This window comes from Pelophylax lessonae, assembly GCF_965119305.1.
Source record: "Pelophylax lessonae genome assembly, chromosome: 1".
NCBI lineage: Eukaryota > Metazoa > Chordata > Amphibia > Anura > Ranidae > Pelophylax > Pelophylax lessonae.
Window position 1 is genome coordinate 418,161,331 of NC_138768.1, and position 22,626 is coordinate 418,183,956.

A 22,626-nucleotide genomic window follows, 5' to 3' on the forward strand; every position below is an offset into this window, starting at 1 on the left:
TGGGTCATGATGCAGGGAAATGGGCTACAGGGTGATCTCATCATGTTTTAATAGGAAGGCACTTTTAAGAGTTCCTTAAACTAATAAATTAAAAAAACTATTACTATGGATTATGGCCTATAGGGCCCTTATCTTCAATTAGCCCCAACTATCTCAAAACAGGTGCTTATAAACTAGGGGTATCTATTCCACTATGGGAACCAAATAGAGGTCATTAGAATGAATCTTTGAATAATTTAAAAACTGAAATAGGATACTACAGCATTATTAAACCTGAATTAAAGTAGAGAAATTGACTTGAAGTGTCAGAGGACATGCGAGTAACATTTTCAGTAATAGTACATTGATTTCATGTTTGGACTGCACAAAAAAAAAAAAAAAAAAAACTGTTCTGCTGCTTCTTTAAGATGATAAAATCAACTTTGCAGCAACTTTACCCCTGCTCCAGTTTCTGTTCCTTGAGATTTGTCAATCTGTTCCAATGACTTATTGAAACATGTTTTTGTTGCTCTATTGAACACCCTCTTAACTCTATGCCTGTATAAATACCAAATGCTCGAAGGGAAGATGGGAGCTATACTTTGAAAGATTGACATTTGGTTATTTTGTGTAGAACAAATACCTTCCATATATTTTCTGCAGCACCCAAAACCATATTTAAGGCACCATCTTGTAAATAAAGGACATTGGAGAGGGGATATCATTTCAGAACAATAGGTACACTATAATGCCCCTAAATTGAGTAGCGGTGTTTACTACAGTGATTTCCATTTTCTAGGGCAGGGGTTCTCATTTCCTGTCCTTAGGAGCCACTAACAGGCCAGGTTTGCAAGATATTGGAAATACATCACAGGTGATATAATTTGCTGCTCAGTGACTGCAGTATTCTAGTCTGCATCTCCCCAACGTAATACTTAAAAATCTGGCCTGTTAGTGGGTCCTGAGGACAGGAGTTGAGAACCACTTTTTTAGAGGAATCCCAAAAGTATGATACATAGTTACATTGGTCTAAACTGGACAAATGTAACTAGGTAAAAAAATGCCATATTTGGAATTCTTCTTAATTATAACTTTTCGTTTGTGCAAATAGGAGAAAAAAGAAAATATTTTGTAAAAAATAAAAAACTAGATCAAAAATGTAAAATTTCTAGGGATGAGAAAAATCGTTCTCAAATTTAATTCATGACCTTGATATCAACATTTTGTATTTAATTGGACCTAATAAAGTACAACGCTTGAAAGCAATTTTTGAACACTGCAACAATTTTGAACAGCAACAAAATAATTACAGGCACACATATTTATTTTTAGGGGGAGGAAAACTCAAGCTGGTGTTTACTTTGGGTATCATGTACATGTTGGAGACCAGAAATGATCAATGGATTGTATAATAATCACTGACAGAGTTACTCAGCATGGCCTTCATTAGAGAGTTGTCCTTGTCACTATAACAAGTCTCATGAATACATTTGCATTGCAATGAACAAACACACCTAAACATTGCCTAGTTCTCAATTCAATCTACTCCATTTCCCCCTTACAGAGATAATTTAGGCTAAATTCAGTACAGGACAACCAGAGGACTTTGGGAATATCATATATTGATTGTGACTCATTCAAAAGGAAGCACATCTAGTACTATCCTTTTTTTAAATAAAACTATCAAACAATATTAGAATAGCAAATTATGTAAACAAACATGATTGATAATATGTATAATGAAATGCCGCCGAAGGCATATGCCATTGTTTACCCTTATTTCGTAAAGATAAGACAGAAGTATGCCATTTGTAAGCCCAGTTTAAAATGAAACAGGTTTGTAATTCTTAGTATAAAACGTTATACATTCTTATACATACGTCTAGGTACAACAATTAGGCAACCTTTAGACGGCCGAATATGTGCGGCCAGGGTCGGCCGTCGGCAAGAATCAGTAGATTCTTGCTATCAGTGTACGACCAGCAGCTGCCAGCGGTGGCTGGTGGAGTTCTACTCTGTTTGCATTTAAAGCGGAGTTCCGGCGTTAAAATAGAAAAAATCTATTTTGGGCCATCCGCTTGCTGAGTGCAACCTGAAAAAGAATTGGATACTGCAGATTTTCTTTTTTTTTGGTCACTTATTATAGAAGAAAAAATACTCACCTTCCTACCACTTTCTCCCTCTGCGGCCGCGGGCCGCGCCGTCTCTTACGGTTTGCGATGACTCCTGGGAGCTGAACGCCATCGCTCCCAGGAGTCAATGCGCCTGCACCGGCCCCGCTTGTCACTTCCGGTGCAGGCACGGCATTCCCTGCTAAACAGCTTCTGGGCATGCAGTGCATTGTGCGAAGTCAGAGAAGAGGACACGAAGAGGGACGCTGCGGCTTCAGCTGCCCACACCTGAGATGGCAGCGCTGAAAAAGAAGAACTTTTCAAGGTAAGTATTTCTTCTTACAGGTAAGTGCGACCCGGGACAGTTCAGAGGCTATCCATTATGGAATGTACTAGCCCTGACTGTCCCGGGGGTATTTTTAGCTAAAATTGACCCCCGAGGCCGGAACTCAACTTTAACTGTTCATCTAAGTGGGTACATAACAATACCGACCAATGATGCAGCCAGTGTATGTCCAGGGTGGGTGCTCTTGCACAGTTTGGCAGCACACAAAATGGCCTCAGGTAAACGGCCAGTTTGTATGAAGCCATAGTACAGAGTGTTGCGGTGTCAAGACGTGGTGTTTTACCACAGATATCGGCTGACTGCATGTGGCCTGTGCTCTTCTGTCTCTTGCACATACACTAGATCAGTGATGGCGAACCTTAGCACCTCAGATGTTTTGCAACTACATTTCTCACGATGCTCAACTACACTGCAGAGTACATGAGCATCATGGGAAATGTAGTTCCAAAACATCTGGGGTGCCAAGACTGCATCGCCATCACTGCACTAGACTATGCTGACATTTATAAACACAGGACAAAAAAACAAGATGGAGATCATTGCAGCAGATAATATATTATCTATGCTCACATATCTAATTGTGGCTAATTGGCTGAATAAGCTAAAGTCAATAAGATATTAAGTAACTTGTATTATACCATCTATTGCTTCCAAGGTTAAAAGGTTTGGGTTCTGAATTATCAAATCTTTCAGGCGCACTCATTACAAACATCTAGGTCAGTGGTTGTCAACTTATGAGGAATAAGGGGGCCTCGACTGTAGCCCTTCACAGTTCGAAAGGGCTGCATATATTCTATTTATGATAGAAGACTGTCAGAGACTTCAAACATATTAGAAGAGATGTTCAGAGACTGTAGACATGCCAAGTGTGGTTGGAGACAGAAGACTATAGAAGACAATTAGAGACTGGGGACATGCTTTAGGTCACGGATATTACAGCTTCTTTTCACATAAATGCTGCTGCTCCTCACGGTTAGTGAGGAACACCAGAGATTTAGGTAATACTATTGAAAAACTGCACCCAAAATAAACTAACCTATCAGGGATGTGTCAGTTAGCACTGCTATATAATTGACATATTCCCAGTGGTGGGATTCAGCCGGTTCGCACCGGTTCCGCAGAACCGGTTACTAAATATTTGGAAGTTCGCAGAACCGCCTTGTGAGTTGTGACCATCTGTATATCATCCTGATCCGCTGACCGCTCTGCTGCTCTCTCTGTCCTCTGTTGGCACTCTCTCTCTGCAGGGAGGCAGCCGGAGCTCACACACTGCACTGGTTGCTAGGCTAGAGCAGCTTAGCGTCTAGCCACCAGTGATGTCACCCCTTTCTCCTCCAGGCCGCCGCCTCCCAGACAGTCCCCGACTCCCTGCCTATTACAATTTGGCTCTAGTAGGAAAGGGTGGACCCGGGGCGCAGAGCAGTGCGCCCAGAGCCCACCAATTGTGAATGAAAATTCACTATAGTCACACAGATCCTCCTCCTCCTTGGCCGAGGAGGAGGCGGGAGGACTCAAGGAGACGCGGGGACTGAAGAGAAGAAGCAGCCGCTACAACAGGTAAGTCAAGTGCACTGGTCTCGGGGGGCGCTTGGCAAGTTTGCACGCTGTTCACTCTGCATTGAAGGGGGCACAATGATCTCTGCATTGAAGGGGGCACGCGGCACGCTGGTCTCTGCATTGAAAGGGGGCACGAATGATGATCTCTGCATTGAAGGGGGCACGAATGATGATCTCTGCATTGAAGGGGGCAGGGGCACGAATGATGATCTCTGCATTGAAAGGGGGCACGCTGGTCTCTGTGCATTGAAAGGGGGCACGCTGGTCACTGTGCATTGAAAGGGGACACGCTGGTCACTGTGCATTGAAAGGGGACACGCTGGTCATTCTGCATTGAAAGGGGGCACGCTGGTCACTGTGCATTGAAAGGGGGCACGCTGGTCACTGTGCATTGAAAGGGGGCACGCTGGTCACTGCATTAAAGGGGGCACGCTGGTCACTGCATTAAAGGGGGCACGCTGGTCTCTGTGCATTGAAAGGAGGCAGGCTGGTCATTCTGCATTGAAAGGGGGCACGCTGGTCACTAAAATCTTTGAATCCCACCACTGCATATTCCTAAAGATTATCAAGCAAGGGCACTTATGGCCTGTTTCACCTACCCCTTGCTGTATATTGTAGATTGAACATAAGAGAGGACTGAAAATTGACACAGAGGGAATGCGTACTGAATACCAGGATTCTGCAAGACATTTTTCATGAAGAACTGGTATGCCTTGAAATGTTGTATTATTATTTATACCAATCATGATTCGCAGAACTGTGTTGCTATTATACCCGTAAATCAGTTTTCCTCTCAAGAATATGGGATCTTAGACAAAATGGCCCGGACATAAAGAATCACAAACAACAAATTATTGATGCATTTATTTAGACAAAAATTGGCCGTGGCCTTTATTACTGGTTTATAACAATTAGCTTTAAAACAAATCTGTAATTATGCAAGTCAACTGTAATAAATTATAAGTACCAACCGAATAAACAGCTCAGCCACTAAGACTCGAGCTGCAAATCAAATGACCCGTCATAAAATTATTGAGTCAACTGGTCCCCTCTTGAAAAAAAAAAAAAAGGGACCCAAGCATGTATAAGGCCACAACAAAATAGAGAAGTGTGTGTGTGGGGGGGGGGGGGGATTGGCCCCAAACCTGATGAGCTAACCCTTTATATAGGGACCCCCAGGGATTCAAGAAGGTTCCTGGGGGGGTCATGTGCCCTAAGCTGACCTATCCTAGAGGGGTCCTCCTATTTTCAAGAAAATTCCAGGTCATATGACCCGGATTGAGCCATCACAGACCCCCCCCCCACTGCCTTAACCTCCCTGGCGGTAATCCCGAACGTGACTTGGGGTTGATTTTTCATACCAGGATCGGTAACCCCGAGTCACGCTCAGGGTAGATGTGCAGAGAGCGCAGCGGTGTTCTCTTACCTTCTCCTGGCGATCCAGCGATGATCTCTCATTGCTGTGACCGCCAGCCGAGATCCCCCGCCGCTCTCCGTCGGTCTCTGTCGGTGTGATCACTTCCTAGTTCCGTTCCCTGCAGCAGCAATGCTGCATGGGAGCGGAACTAGGGAGGGAAATTAAAAAAAAAAAAAAAGTTGCACAAAACACAAACACATTACACATATATATACATATATGCATATATATATATGCATATATATATATATATATATATATATATATATATATATATGCATATATATATATATATATACATATGTGTATATATGTATATATATATATATGCACACACACACACACACACACATATATATATATATATATATATATATATAAAATTATATTATTGATTCGATCATAATTCATGCGTTAGACACACACACACACACACATATATATATATATATATATATATATATATATATATATATATAGACACACACACACATATATATTATATTATATTATATATATATATATATATATATATATATATATATATATATATATATAAAGCGCTGCGCAAACTGTTGGCGCTATATAAATCCTGTATAATAATAATAATAATATAATATATAACTTTGAAACACAAACGCATGAATTATAATTGAATCAATAATCTAATTTTATTATATAATATATAATATATATAATAAAATTATATTATTGATTCGATTATAATTCATGCGTTATATATTATATATATATGTGTGTATATATATATATATATATATATTATATATATTATATATTATATAATAAAATTATATTATTGATTCGATTATAATTCATGCGTTTGTGTTTCAAATTTATCACATCTGGGATGTCTACTAGAGTCTTGTTTTGGTCAGGTTTAAGTCAGTAATTACTAAGAATTGTAGGCCTATAATACATAACGCCAAATTTCCATGGAAAGAATTGTACCGCTTTTGGTATATAATTCCTGACATAATCATACCGCCAGGGAGGTTAATGCAGTCTGCTAACAGGTTTATCCCTCCTTTTCTTCATATTTTCTGAATAGGCTATCCAGACAAATTTTGACAAAACCAGCTCTGAGTTCCGCTCATAACAATAAAGATATCCATTGTCCGTTTGTACTAGTTTGATTTCCTAAATATTTCATCAATATTTAATTCTGTTAAATCTGTTCTGAAAATTGCATAGCATATGGCAAGCAAAGGCTTAAGGGGGGAAGTTTATGTTCTCAAGCAAAATGGCTGTTTTCTAAATGAAGTTAATAGGCAACGTTCCTATTAAATGTGCACATAACACGCAGTGCAATTTAAAACACATCCTAAACAACACAATGTTATAAAGATGTTTAACACACAAAATACTCAACTTTCAACAAGAGAATGATGGTGGAGTCTGTGGAAGTCTTGTACAAGAGGATTAGATTTAATTATATCTGTTTCCAACCACATGGAAAGGTTATTAAAAGCCAATTACCTCCTCTAAATGCAGTGAAGCAAGCCGAGGCCATTCTAGCGTCCTCCTTGCACTACTTAATACTCAAATTAACTGCATTTTAATTCTTCATGATAACTTCCCCTCATGAGAGAAAGCCAGGAGGAAGAAAACTACAGACCAATTTTTAGCTCGGTTTGCAAGGAAATGATTACGTGTGTGTATTTTTTATTTGTTAGGTAAGATATATTTGTGTATGGCCAAGCTGTTTGTTATTATGTGTGACCCATAGCTATAAAGTACAAGTGACATAAATACAATATATCTCAAAAAATGCATCCCTGTATTTGGATGGGGGAAGACATCACGTTGGAAACGACAGATATCATTGCTGATTTTTGTAGAACCGTGGTATCATATGACCCATTCTGACCCATTTATGCTCTATAAGAACAATTAAAGGGATGTCCTCCCAGCTGAGTAGCATTAGGTAGATGCTGTGCAAGAGTTTCTTTCACCTACCTAAAGTCAAACACTAGGGAATGTACTGCAAAGGTTACCTGCTCGTTTAAGTCTAGGGTACAAAGAAGCACCTTTACTTGCCCGTTCCTCTGCTCTCCCAGCAGATGGTGCTTCCCTATGCTCCAGTGGTGAACTGTTCCTCAGCATCCCCACGTCCAATGCAAGACTATGGTCACGCCAGATGCCCTTAGACCACCACACCATAAGGTGGAAGAGGCCGAAAAGGATGATCTAACAGTGCCGAGGATAGGGCAAGTAAATTGCTTTAACAAGTCTGGACCTAAAAAGCAAACCTTCAAAGCCATACTGGTTTGATTTCCTAATTATTGCATCAATATTTAAAGCTGGTAAATCAGTTGTGAAAATTGCATAGCATATGGCAAACAAAGGCTTAAGAAGCAAGTGAATGTTCCCTAGCAAAATGTCTGTTTTTTAAATAAAGGCAATAGGTAAAATGTGCACAGGCAGTACAATTTAACATCTTAACCACTTCGTATCCAGGCCAATTCTGACACTTCGCTCCTACATGTAAAAATCATTTTTTTTTGCTAGAAAATTACTTTGAACCCCCAAACACACACAAATTATATATATATATATATATATATATATATATATATATATATATATATATTTATATTAGCAGAGACCCTAGAGGAAAAAAAAAGGCGATCGTTGCAATTTTTTTATGTCACACGGTAATTGCGCAGTGGTTTTTCAAACGCAACTTTCTTTGTGAAATAATACACTTTAATAAATTTAAAAAGACAAAACAAAACGCAATATTTACCCCAATTTTTTTTGTATAATGTGAAATGTTACAAAAGATGTTACACTGAGTAAATAGATACCCCAACATGTAATGCTTTAAAATTGTTTCTGCCCGTGGAATGGCGGCAAACTACAGTGCTTAAAATTCTCCACAGGCTTTAAAAGCCTTTATAGGTTACCAATTTAGAGTTATACATGCGGTCTGCTGCTAGAATTATTGCTCTCGCTCGAACGTTCGTGGCAATACCTTACGTGTGGTGCATTTACCATTTACATATGCGCGCAGGAGTGATGTATGCGTTTGCATTAGCGCGTAAGCATGGGGGCATTGGGAGTTTTCATTTCTTTTTTTTAACTATTATTATTTATTTTATACTTTTTTTTTTGGATTAAATTTATTGTTATCACAAGGGATTAACATCATCCCTTGCAGCAGCATGAGCTGGGACAGGTCCTCTTTATGAAGAGATCGGGGGTCTATTAGACACCAAATCTTTCCTCTGGCCTCCAATGCAGCCGTTCAGACACAAATCGGTCTGATCAGCTGATTTCCTGGCCGCTAGCAGCCAGGTAAACAAAGAGGTGGAAGCGGAAGTGGCGGCATAGTCATCGATTCCTGTTTCTGGGGTCACAGAGAGAGAGAGGAATGTCAGTTCCTCTCTCTCTGTTCCATGCAGCTGGCCATGCGGACGGAAGAGCCCGGGTAAGGCGGAGGGTTTGAGATGTAGAGATGTGATTAAGTGTCTATTTAGCCACTTGAATCACTTCTGCTACAAAGGGAATCACCAGCTGAAAGATTCAGTACCGGGATAATGCCTGTAGGTGCAGGCATTATCCTGGTATAACTAGTGCAACCCGAGGACATCCATGGACGTCCTATGGTTGGGGAAGGAGTTAAACAACACAATGTTATAAAAATGTTTAACACACAAAATACTCACAGTGAAGTCTGTTGAAGTATTGTACAAGAGGATCAGATTCAACTATATCTTAGGAAATCAAACCAGTAAAGCTTGGAAGTTAAGGCTTGAGGCTAATAATTATTATTCTTAAAATACTGCCTTCCCCCTCATTTAATTATCTTACTTGCATTAAAAAAAGAGGGTGTGGATACATATTTTTTATCTGGTCCAGTTACGTAATCCACAACTCCCCTGTGTCAGGGACTGGCTGTTGCAGGGAAGAGAGCTCTGACAATGGAGGGGCAATGGGAACTGCTGAGTGCACAGCTCCACTACAAGGGCAAATTTTTAGGTTTCCTGGAATTTAGCTTTGAGGATAACTAAATTTACAAAGAGATAAAAAAAAAAAAAAAGAGAGGCTAGACAAAGGTACCTCATCCATATATACCGTTGAAAAAAAGGGAAAAATGTAATGTCGGACTTTACTGGTACCAAGAGAGGAATGGACACATATGGTTATAATAAAATATAAATGTTTATTTCAAAAATTTTTTGTATAACTTAACCTAAGTACAAAGATGGATAACTAAACTCAAGTACAAAGATAAAATATATTGAAGTTCAATAGTCTTCAGATGTGGTGGCTACATTACAGTTTTCATTTTTACACAAAGAACATTTTCAGCAAGTACAGAAAATACATGTTGATGTTGTCAAAATTGTCCTTTTCTCCATCTGTAAACTGAGAGAATTTGCCATTCACAGAACTCATAGTTACATAGTTAGTGAGGTTGGAAAAAGACATCAGTCCATCCAGTTCAACCTATGATGCGTGTGTGTGTTTGCCGTTAACCGTACATTGTATACCCCTGTATGTTGTGGTCTTTAAGGTGCCCATCTAATAGTTTTTTGAAACTATCAATGCTCCCTGCTGATACAACTGTTTCCGGAAGAGAATTCCACAGCCTTACTGCTCTTACAGTGAAGAACCCCCTGTGTATTTTAAGGTTAAACCGCCTTTCCTCTAGTTTTAGTGAGTGGCCACGTGTCTTATTGTATTTCCTTTCTCTGAATAGGTTTTTCCATATGCTAGGGTTTCCAGTACAATATTTGTACACTGCTATCATATCCCCCCTCAATTGTCTCTTCTCCAGAGAGAATAAGTTCAGTGCTTGTAGTCTTTCCTCATAGCTGATGTCCTCCATTCCCCTAATTATTTTTGTTGCCCTTCTCTGGACTCTCTCCAATTCCAGCACATCCTTCCTGAGGGCCGGTGCCCAGAACTGGACAGCATACTCCAGATGTGGCCGGACCAGAGTCTTGTATACTGGGATAATAATCTCTTTATTTCTGGAGTGAATCCCCTTTTTTATACATCCCAGTATTCTGTTGGCTTTGCTTGCAGCGGCTTGGCATTGCTTGCCACTGCCAAACCTGTTGTCTACCAGTACCCCCAGGTCCTTTTCCATCCTAGATTCACCCAGAGGTCCCCCCCCCCCCCCCCGAGTGAGTAGCTTGCTTTCTGGTTTCTGGCACCCAGGTACATTACTTTACATTTTTCAACATTAAACCTCATCTGCCATGTAGTTGCCCACCCCATAATTTTGTTCAGGTCCGCTTGTAAGGTATTACACTACCAAAATGCATTGAGTTCTGTGAATGAGTGGTGGAATCCTGTTATTCAACTGCTCCACTGTTCATTCATAGAGGTCAAGGCATTGTGGGAGTGTAATAAAATGAGCTCTGTGAATGGTGGAGTTGCACAACTTTTCTCAGTAGCAGCAGCTGCGAGGAAGACACTGCAGGGAAGATTTTTAGCAGAAGCAGCCGTCTGTATTTAAAGGATACACACCATAACTAATGCATATGGTGCTGTACCCCCCCCCCCCCCAAAAAAAAAACTCAATACCCGCTTAGGGTGAGAAAATAACTGTGCTAGGTGGTGGTAAGCTGGGAACTTCAGCAGAGAAACCTATCCTACTAGACAAATCTTTCTTCCCAATTATAATAAGATTGACAACCACATAAAACAGCTGCGAGATCAGATTGTCCAGCTCTACAAAAACCACACTTAAATGACAAAGATGACAAGATCTCCAGTACTGTGCATAGTGCAATTAAGTGATATATTACTGCTGCAAAGTGGCAAAGCACTTGTATTGAACCTGCCCGTAACAACCCTTCCCTTCCAAAATCCAGAGAAGGCAGGTGTTTTACATACTATACAGCTCCAGGCCTTTTATTATATAATCATCATATAAAAGCTTTTGTGTGTCACTTTGTTTCCTACAGCCTCAGGCAAGAAAGAAGCCTGTAACTGACGCTCAGCTGCAGACTTTATGTAACAATAAAAATAAAATCTTAAAATAGATGGTTGATGGGCCTAACCAAATACCACGGTGTATATTCCACAAGAAAGACATCTATATAATAAATGTGGACTGGATCCAAAACCTACAATACACATTGCATCAGCTTAAGAGTCGATCATTAAACTATCACCTCCATATTGTTGCAGGTCTTCTAGGTACAGGGACTTCCCAGTTTGGTATGTTTTGCTCTCTACATTCATCTGGTCTCACATTTCTACCAAATTCTCTTTTTCCTACTGGTAAACTAGTTTGTAAAGATCTCTCCTCTCTGTCCCAAAAAGGGCATTTTCCGAATTTCTTAACACAGCAGCATACAGACAGTATTTTCAACGTTTTCAAATTGTTCTGGCAGTCATCCTTGGATTTTCAGAATTTGCAGTTTAAGATGCCCACAGACATGCAAGCACTTGGATTTTGTAGGTCTGCGCCAACTGCCCAGAGGCTTGTGTACTGACTGGAGGTTCCCTGAAAATGTATTCTTGGCTCACCCAAGTAAGCATGTGTGACAACAATAGAGAGGAACTTGGGAATTCCCCAAACTAAACTCTAGCTAAACTTCAAACTTTTTTCTTTTTCTTTTTTACTCCATTTAGTTTCGGCTGGGCCATTTCAGCCTCGCAGCTTATGTAAAAAAAAGAGGATTGAGGTAAAAAAAAAAAGAAGTGTAAGTTCGGAGTTTAGGTAGTGAAGATTTTGGAGGACGCCCAAGCTCATCTCTAGACAACAACAGCGTTAGGACAGGTTTTCCAAACGTTTTAACCTATTGTACCTCCAAAATGCCTGCTGATGGTATCAATATATGATTGCAACTGGATTTAGCCAAAAACATTTCAGAAAGTTTTACAGCCCCTAAGCAGTCCAGAAAGTTTTGTAAGGTTAAAGAATTAGTAAACAGATCTACTAATAATTAATATACAGAAGTACCCTTCACTTACTTAAAATGGTTGTAAACGCACAATGTTTTTTACCTTCATGCATTCTATGCATGAAGGAAAAAAACCCATTCTGTGAGCACCAGCCCCCACTAAATACTTCCCTGACCCCCCTCTCAATCCAGCAATGTCTAGGAGAGTCTTGTCTCTACCAGAACTCACACTACTGATTCGTTTTTGCAATCAGAGCCAGTTAGCCAATCAGGAGACAGAGGGAGCGGGGGGCAGGGCTGCGCCGCAGCTCCAATTGTGAAAAGACACAAAGAGCTGCTGATCGGGAGTGCACCTGCTTGGGTGCCCCCATTGCTGGCTTCTTGCAGTGGGGGCACCTGGCAGGTGGGAGGAGGCAGGAGTGCCAGCATGGGACCCGAGAAGAGGGGGATCTGGGCTGCTCTGTGCAAAACCATTGCACAGTGTAGGTCAGTATAACCAGCTTTTTTAAAAAAAAAAAAAAAAACCTTTACAATCACTTTGATCATTTGCGGATTAGTTTTTTCTTCTTCAATGTGTTCCTTTGTTAAAAAGAACTACTGTAGAAGATCCTCCACACAACAATTATGGCTATAGGGTGGCTCCATTGCCTTGCGGGGTCTACCTGGAGCCACTCTTGCATGCACACTCCCGGGACTACAGATCTATATGAAAGTCAACAAAGGCAGCCACCTCTGTATGCCGCAGCACTGCTTCGTCCATCAGTTTTTAGACTGACAGCCTTCTGTAAACTGCAGTGCTGGTTTCATTCCTAGATGTAGGACATGCAAGGCACTTGCTTCCTGACCAAAAGTTTGGGGAAGCGGAGAGTCATTGCGTGGGGGGTCAACTTTTCATAAAGGTAAAAAAAGGTTTGGGAGCAGAATAATATAAAAAAAACTTTGACGTTCAGAATAAAATAATCTAAAGGTAAGCAGGATATAACAAATTATTGTTTCATACTACATTAATTAATTCCAGGTTTCATTTAATAGCATTAGATCATACTAAAAGAAAGCACTACATGTCCCATGACTTCAATTTCGTTTAACAGCTTACTGTAAATGCTGGATGTTACTCTACACATAGCCTTAACTTTGAAATAGATCATTTTTCATTTCCCTCATCCTTCAAAACAATACATAACATCATGACTTTATAAGATTTGAAAAAGTGCCACGTTACCACAAAATTCAGCCTGACCTTTGACCTGTTTAAAAACCTCTATCACAGTTTTTCGGGATGACATCATTTCTTTACAGTGAGCAATTCACCACAAGTTGCATTTGTACCAGTCATACATGCTCAAGAAAAGAGCACAGGTTTAGTAAAAGCTTAATATTTAAAGTAATATTTAACCCACATTAACTACTTTCTATCTATTATTATTTCCTATATAGTAATCAATGCTAGTTATTACCAAGCAAAAACATGTCCTAAATACATCTTTGTATAAACTTTTTACATAGTTGGTGAGGTTGAAAAAAGACACCAGTCCAATGAGCTTGTGTTTATGTCAATAGTACATTGTATATCCCTGTATGTTGTGACCGTTAAGGTGCCCATCTAATAGTTTTTTTAACCATCGACACTCCCTTCTGATACCACTGCTTGTGGAAGAGAATTCCACATCCTTTCCGCACTGACAGTAAAGAACCCTGTACGCATTTTGAGGTTAAACCGCTTCTCTTCCAATTTCAGTGAATGGCTGCATGTCTTTTTAAATTCCCTTTCACTGAAAAGTTTTTTCCTTATGCTAGGGTCACTAGTATGGAAATTGTACATCACTATCATATCCCCTCTCAAGCATCTTCTCTTCAGACAGAATAAGTTCAATGCTTCCCTTAGCTGAGATCCTCTAGTCCCTTTATTAGCTTTGTTGCCCTTCTCTGGACGCTCTCCAGTTCCACCACATCCTTCTTGAGAACTGGTGCCCAGAACAGGACAGCATACTCAGGATGTGGCCAGACCAGAATCTTGTACAGTGGGAGAATTATCGTTTTATCTCTGGAGTGAATCCCCTTTTTAATGCCTGCCAAAATTCTGTTGTCTTTGCTTGCAGCAGCTTGACATTGCATGCCATTGCTGAGCCTGTCATCTACTAGGAGCCCAAGGTCCTTTTTCATCCTAGATTCCCCCAGAGGTTCTCCCCCTAGTGAGTAACTTGCATTTGTAGTTTTTGTACTTTTTTAAATATTGGTACAACGCTGGCTTTTCTCCAATCACCAGGTACCATTCCAGTCAGTAAACTGTCCATAAAATTTGAAACAATGGTCTAGCTATCACCTGACTAAGTTCCTTAAGGACACTCGGTTGTAAGCCATCTGTTCCTGGCGGCTTATTGTTAGGTTTTTCAAGTCCATTTCTGAAACTGTATTCTGTTAGCCATGATGGTGCATTCTGTGACGTTTTATCAACATTACAGCCTTGGCTACCATATCCTTTTATTTCCTTTGTAAAAACGGAGGTGAAGAAGGCATTTAAAACCTTTGCCTTCTCTTTGTCTGTTGGATCCCTTAATTTGTGGTCATGTGACATTTCATGCTTGGTCATGTGGGTCATGACTAGGCTGTGGACATGTGACATTCCATGATCACTCCCACACTGAAAGATCTAGAGGAGGGCACAACCAATAATCCAATGACACATCTAGTATACGTCATCTCAGGAAGTCTGAAGGGCTTTTCTCCACACAGAACTTATTGGCATTGTTAACGTCATGTGATTCCAATCCCCTAGAGGTGCTCCACAAGATGACAAGGTAATCACGTGAAAAAGAGGAGAGAGGAACTCAAAGTTCTGGAACCTCCCCTATAGTTGACAAAGATATTCATGTGGGACAGCTTTAAAAAAAAAAAAAAACATTTGGAGAGAATGGTTTCCTTGGTATACACTTGTGGAGGTGGCAATGCAACAGCCAGAAGATCGGCTGCTATTGAGTTGTCACAGGAAATAAGGAAGGTAAACAAAAGGGCTTGATCAACTAGGTATTTAGTAATTTATACAATTTAAATAATATACAGCTTTAGCTCAAAGGTAAGGAATGCATCAATAAAGAAAAACATGCTTAAAATTTTAAAATGACACTTTATGTGTATAAAGACTGCAAATAAAAGATTTGAGTTTCATTGAAGCAAATGAAGCTGACAATAATCAATTGATGATGTCCTTTCAGCAAGGGGGACATCTGTTTCAGAAATCATCTAATCATGCAGATGACAGGGTTGTAAGTGTCATTTTTTTTTCTGCAAAACTAGGCATGATTAGAGAAACAGATGCTGAGCGAGCTGAAGTGTGAGGCCCCCATCGACTGGATCCTGGGTGGTCTGCTAGACTAATTAAACATAATATAACGCTCTCGTGTGGTTGGGAGCTGCTTACCGTGTGACACGTACAGCCACCCTGGCTAAAATCAGACCCAAAGGCCTCATCCAAAAGCCACAACTTAAGAAATTGAAACAGTGTGACATGTCTGGGAAAGTTCACTAGTATTTCACAACTTTAAGAAATATCCATTCCAACGGTTTTGTATATTTAAAAGCTGCTGTGGAAATTTTCTGCAATTATTTTCACCATGTGTTGCCAAAAGGTGAAAATCTTTGTTTTTTTACAAGTTGCTTTACAATATGCTTTATACTGTTTATTTGCCTTGTTCCCCATTATCCATTGGAGAGAGGTAATCAATATTCAGGTATGCACAAAAAGTATCTGCGTGAACAATGATATGAAAAAAAAAATGTAACATCATGATAACTGGGGATAAAGGAAATTGTATATGCATATGTAGTACTGCCCCCTTGAGGGCTGCTGAATTTCTCACCTTTCAGGTCCCCCTGTGTTACTGATAGCAACTGTATGCAGAATCTTAACACTTTACTTTCCTAAATCACTCAATGAACAGTTTAGGGGTTGTTGTTTTGCGGTTTTTATTTTATATGGGGATGGCAGAAGGGATGAGTGGGATACTCCAACACTTGAACTATTCACAAAGCTGAGGACTTCTATATGAGAAAGCGGCAAGCCCCCAGTTTCATCCTGCCACTAGATGACTCTGAGGTAATGTTCTTTAGCACTTATCTTCAGGGCACTAGCTTAGTACCCCCTTTCTATGCACCAGCTGGCACCCATCCTCTGACTACTCTACTCCGGAGTAGCCCCCTTCCTGGTCAGGCCCGTAGACACGATCCCCTGTATTCACGATACTGCTTTTCAGGTTCTCCAGTGTCTCAACTCCTCCTAGTCAGCTCTCCTGAACCTCTGGGTTCAGCTCCACACTTCCGGCTCACCAGGCCGACTGCCTGTGATCATACACCAACCATTGCAGAAGAGGAGACAGCCGCCATCCTCCTTCCGGGACTCTTCTCATCAGCCAAAGACCCAGAGCACATGTGCTCCTGGCTTTTATACCACACCCCACAATGCACGGAGACAGCAGTCTGTGCCAATCACTGGGGCTGTATGCCCATTGGTCAGGTTTTCTCCACTGTGCCTCCCCATTGGACCAGTGGGGACACTCCCTCAGGCCACATGAATCACTCACTGAGCATATTGAGCAGACCTAACTCACAGATCCTGCTCTCTGTTAAGCAGAGTGCAATATAGAATTTACCTGCTGCTCCACTGATAGGCAGACAGAGCCAAAAAATATACTCACTCTCTAGCACCTACCTAGGAGGGTGTTACACGTATATGCCTTTTGTCAAGTTTTAAATTAAAAGTATACAAAACTGAATTAAAATGCACATCAAACACACATCCATTATATTTTAGTATGGTCATAGCTACACCCTAAATCTAGAGAAACAGAATTATAGCTCCCGATTCCAGGACAATTCAACAGAGGGTTAACAGAGTATTAGTTTACCCTGAAATACCCTGCAAAATCCATTGCCTAAACTGTAGCAGGTGTCGGCATCTTTAAATACCTATGGCTAAAAAATGAGTGCTGGTGGAATGTATTCATATATTTTCCGACTTAAATCTGTGACCAAATATAACAGTGTGTATGACATTACCAACATGTTTGATAAATATTATAATCTAATATAATCTAAATATATTGTACAGTTACTACTGGTATAAAGCTGGCCATAGACAGTTCAAACCATGTATGGGCAGGCTGATTGTACCAAAGTTGATCCATCTATTAACTTGGGTACAGCCAGCCTGTCAGTGTTTTCATGCAATTATTGCCAGCGGCTAAAAAAAGCAATATTCACTGTGTTCTCCAAGTGGGGACGGCTCCCTTTATTGGGGGAAAAACAATAGCTCCGCAAGATGGATTTCCCCATCAACACTTACTTTGCTGATGTCGGAATCGAGAAATTTTCTTCCCTGCAACCCATGGCTGCAGGAAAGAAAACCGTTCCATCTATGGCTGGCTTAAAGCGGAGTTCCACCCATTTATTCAAGTGCCTTGAAACACAATGCCCACCTGTCTGTAATGGCAATTATTTATTTATTTATTTCTAAATACCTTTTTGTTCTTTATATAGTCTGCACTTCCGGGCCCGGACGCCTAGGCGGTTTCGTCATTAGGCGATTTGCTAGGACTCCTTGGATGTCTGCATCATCTATCCCAGGAGTCTTTGAACCGCACTTGACTTCCTTCCAGGTTCGGTCTTGAAGGACAGGTTGCCATAGCAACAGGGCGGGAACTTCTGCCCCTATTGTTATGGCAACCTGTAAACAACACAGCGCGCCGTGCCGCATCCCAACTGCACAAGCGCGAATTCAGGACATGCATGCTGGGTAGCCAGCTGCACAAAGTCCCAGAAGCAAGTGGAAGCGGGCTTCAGATGCCCATACTTATAATGACCGCTGCCTGTCTGCCAGGATCCTGTGATAAACATCATAATTGTAAGTAGGAAGAAATACACTTATACCAGTATCCTGTTTATATTGTGCAAATAAAGAGAATCACGGGGGTACTTTTTGAAAAAAACTGACAAGGAGACTGCAGCTCCGCTTTAAGTTCTTTAAAAAAAGGCCCCCACCACAGCCAAGTTGTTGAAAACCACTGTTTTTTTTTTTGTACATTGTGATCTACTACAATCAGGCTTCAGTTTAAGAAAGTAAACCATACATAGCAAGATGTACCCTACGCATGTGAATAAGAACAGGAAGCAAACTTTGGAATCTTTTTTTTTTTTTTTTTTTATGTCACGTTAATCTCTGTATACAAAAAAAAAAAATATCAGTCAAATGTAGTCACTTGAAATGATCTAAGGGAATATTTGCTATAATCCTGCCTACTGTAAAATTTATTTTTTAGATTAAAAGGGTTATATTTATAAAGCAGTGAATGTGACATTCACTAAACATCAGGTGCATGTGTTTTAAACGCCAGCGGTTGATTGACGTGCAGTGAATGCCACATCAACAGCTTTTTAATTATGTATGTGTATGTACACCCTAAAAATGAACTCCTCTTTCCTGCCTCTCTTTTGGGCTGGTAAATATACAATTGACAGCTTTTTGCTTCATCTGTTAAACAAGTGCCAATTTATCTTTTGTTCACTTAAAAAATTCTGAGCTGTTCTGTGTCTTTTGTGCCATGCCTGTGTTATCCAAAAGGAAAGTAATTAGCCCTCCTAGTTCTTTTCCTATGCCTAGTGCAAACAATGTCGGGAGACATCAGCTGGTTCAATAAAAGCAGCCGATATTCGGTCCATGTGTATGTCAGCCGGTCCAACAGAAGCTGGCTGCCTGGCCATCGGACGAGCATGCAGGAAAACCAGCAGCCAACCAGAGCTCTCAGCCAATGGCTGGGAGCGCTGATCAGAGTGTTCTGGTGTGGGGCATCCCCCTGTAAGAACACAACAGCTCAGCAGGGGAGATTGCTGTACTAACGTCGTATTATTAGTACAGCGGCTCCGACTGGAGCTGTCAGTTTTTTTTCATTCAACTCACAGAAAAACTATTATTGTGTACTAGGCTTCAGACTGCAGAATAATTATTGTCTTCGTTGTAGAGAATAAAGAGTGGGAAGGTTTTAGTATTTTTTTAAAAACAAAACGGAGCAGGGCTGACAACACTCAGTTCATAAAATACTGTGTTGTCAGCCTACAACAGAGCTCAGAAGCTGTGCACAAGTATGAAAAAACAACAGTGCTTGTCCTGTACTTCTATGGTGTTTAAAGGGATAACACACATTGGGATGTGACAAACTTTGACAGACAGCTGTACTGTAGGTAAGTTAAGGAGCACCCTCCCATGCTCCTGAATTTACACTACACTAACACCTTTCACCCAGATTATTATTTAGATTTGTAGCACAGCTGCATTCTGCAGAACAGTTTACTTTTTTACAGCCTTTAAAAGCCTCTTTGGTGCTGGCCATGTCTGTGTACTGGACTCTTCATAGACTTGTATAGGGCCATTCCAACTATAACTACACACAAGTCTATGAAGGCTCACAACATAGACACGGGCAGCTCCAAAGAAGCGTTCTGCTGGAAGTCAAGGTAAAAACATGGCAGAATATGCAGCTCTTCTACAAGTTTAAATATGAAGCTGGGGGTAGGGGGGGCGAGGTGATTCAGGATTCAAACTGGCCATACGCTAGAATTTTGGCTGAATTTGAGAAATTGTCCTAAATTCTAACTGTGGGAGGCCCCTCAGGCTCAACAAAAGTTGATTACTTAATCTATTTTTGTACAAAGTGTCAGGACGAAGATGGAGCTACTGTTTGCATATTTTAACAGCCGGTGATTGGCTGTCAAAATAAATGAGAGGAGATTCATTTATCCACACAGTTAGAAATCTATTTGATTTCTATTGTTCAGTCTTCATGCTGAATGACAGAAATCTATCAGTGTATAGCCAGCTTTAATGTAAGGCAGACAATTAGGGGTGGGTAAAGGGTTTTAAAGTGGTCGTAAAGTCATAAGGTCTAGTATCTTAATGCATTCAATGCATTAAAATAAAAAGCCTTCTGTGTGCAGCAGCCCCCCTAATACTTACCTGAGCCCACTTTCTATCCAGCGATGTCCACGAGTGCCTCAGCCATCCAGGACTCTCGCTCCAGATTGGCTGAGACACAGAAGCGGCGCCATTGGCTCCCGCTGCTGTCAATCAAACCCAGCTAGCCAATCAGGAGAGAAGGGGCGGGGGCGAACAACCTTTTCGTGTCTAAATGGATACACAGAGCTCCAGCTCGGCTCAGGTGCCCCCATAGCAAACTGCTTGCTGTGGGGGCACTCAACAGAAGGGAGAGGCCAGGACCTCTAGCCAGGGACCTGAGAAGAGGAGGATTGGGGCTGCCCTGTGCAAAACCAACTGCACAGAGGAGGTAAGTATAACATGTTGGTTATTTTAACAGAAAAAATAAAATGAGACTTTACAATCAATTTAAAAGTAAAAGCACAGCTGTCTAACAGAAAAAAACACAGTAGTTCTATTTGATTATTTTAATGTTAGAAATCCAAATACCTGCCAACGCTGGTAAAGCTTTGTTCCATTCCCATGGCTGGTCGTACTCATCAGCAGGCCGGTCATCATCCTGTGGTAATTTGCTCTCTCGCATTCTCAGACCAACAAGGCTTTCAGAATCTGACTCTATTCCATTACACTCTGGCTCATATGGCGTGTCATAAAGCTGGATGTTTTTCTGTGGCAACTTTTGACTCTCCTGTTTTTGAATATCTAAAAAAAAAGAACCAATAACAAATTAAAATAAAAACATATAAGCTATCATATTCATATTCTTTGCAATAAAAATTAAACTTGATCAGTATGCATAACAATATATATTTAGTAATTAATTTTGATCAATAAAATCTCCTACGGAAATATAGGGGCCATCTTTTTTTTAAAGGCTGTCATGCTAATCCAATGGATTTAATTGACACTTTGGGGTTGATTTACAAAAACCAGACAGTATAAAATCCGGTGCAGCTGTGCATGGTAGCCAATCAGCTTCTAACTTCAACTTGTTCAAGTAAGCTTTGACCAAAAAAACTGGAAGCGGATTGGTTTCTATGCAGAGCTGCAGCAGATATTATACTCTCCAGTTTTAGTAAATCAACCCCTTTGAGTCACTGAACTGGAATTAATTTGCATTACAGGAGTTCTGACTTCATACTGACTTTACTGGCTGCATGACTGTTCCTGATCAATGACTAAAGGCCCGTACACATGAGTGGAAATTCGGCCGGGAATTTCCGTCCGACGACCGATCTGCCGATTTTCGGCTTGTTAGTATGATGCTTCCGGCAACCGACTCCGACTTTTCGCCCGAAAAAATCCTGGTGTGCAGGCTATAAAATTTTTATCGACCGACAAAACACGTCCAATTTTCGTCTCATTAGTACAGATTTCGATGGGGAAAAAATCTTATGAGCAAGACTAGGCATGCTCAGAGATGAAAGAACACATACAAAGCAATCCAACACATGACATCACTTCTGAAGCAGAATTCTATCGTGCAGGAAAATTTGTGTGCAGTCTAGAGCACATTCCAACCAACAGACACGACTCTGGACAAAAGACGGACGACCGGTCGGCGGAAATCAGTTGCGTGTGTACGAGGCTTAAAAGTAAGGAAGCCAAATGAATCCCAATTGACATCAGCAATGGTAGCTCTTGTTTTTCTCTCAGGATAGCTTCCTTGGACACAAAGGGGTTGATTTACTAAAACTGGAAAGTACAAAATCTGGTGCAGTTCTGCAAAGAAACCAATCAGCTTTCAGTTTTTTCTTTGTCGAAGCTTAATTCAACAAACTGAATTTAGAAGCTGATTGACTACCATGCATAACTGCACCAGATTTTGCACTCTTCAGTTTTAGTAAATCGGCCCCAAAGTGGCCTGCTGTAGTTTAGTGGTAAGAGTGCGTGGTACGCTTATTAAGTTTTAGCATGGTCATTGTTGGCTTGAATCTGGCTACGAACAGATGTCTGGGGATAAAAGACATACTCAGTGCACAGTCCTTAGCTGTAAAACAGTGGTATCAATTGGGTATTCAGGAGGCTGGAATGATCTACCTGGGGTCAATTCTGGAACGTAGGCCCCGTTCACACCTGAGCGATTTTTTGCCTAAAGCTTGTAGCTCTAAAAGCACTCAAAAAGCCAAATCCCATTCATTTGGACCCTGTTTACATCTGAGCATTCTGATGCCTGAAGCAAAACGCTTGTCACTCAAAAAAGTACGAGCTTCTTTTGGCAAATTACAAGTGTTTTTGGCCCCATAGACTTAAATAGATACATACATATTCGCTAGCACACCAAGGATATTGCACAGCAGTCCGAAGAAACTTTTTATTGCAAAAGGATCACATCAGGATAGGTGCAA

At 40.7% G+C, this 22,626-nt stretch overlaps 1 protein-coding gene across 1 annotated transcript in view; it reads right to left on the minus strand.

Annotated features, from left to right (window-relative positions):
• The window catches only part of SHB (SH2 domain containing adaptor protein B), a 360,594-nt gene that overhangs the window by 112,572 nt on the left and 225,396 nt on the right, over positions 1-22,626 (minus strand). The window contains exon 3 of the mRNA XM_082269003.1: positions 20,768-20,980. Within this exon, the coding sequence (XP_082125129.1) occupies positions 20,768-20,980 (213 nt within the window). The remainder of the gene's footprint in view (positions 1-20,767; positions 20,981-22,626) is intronic.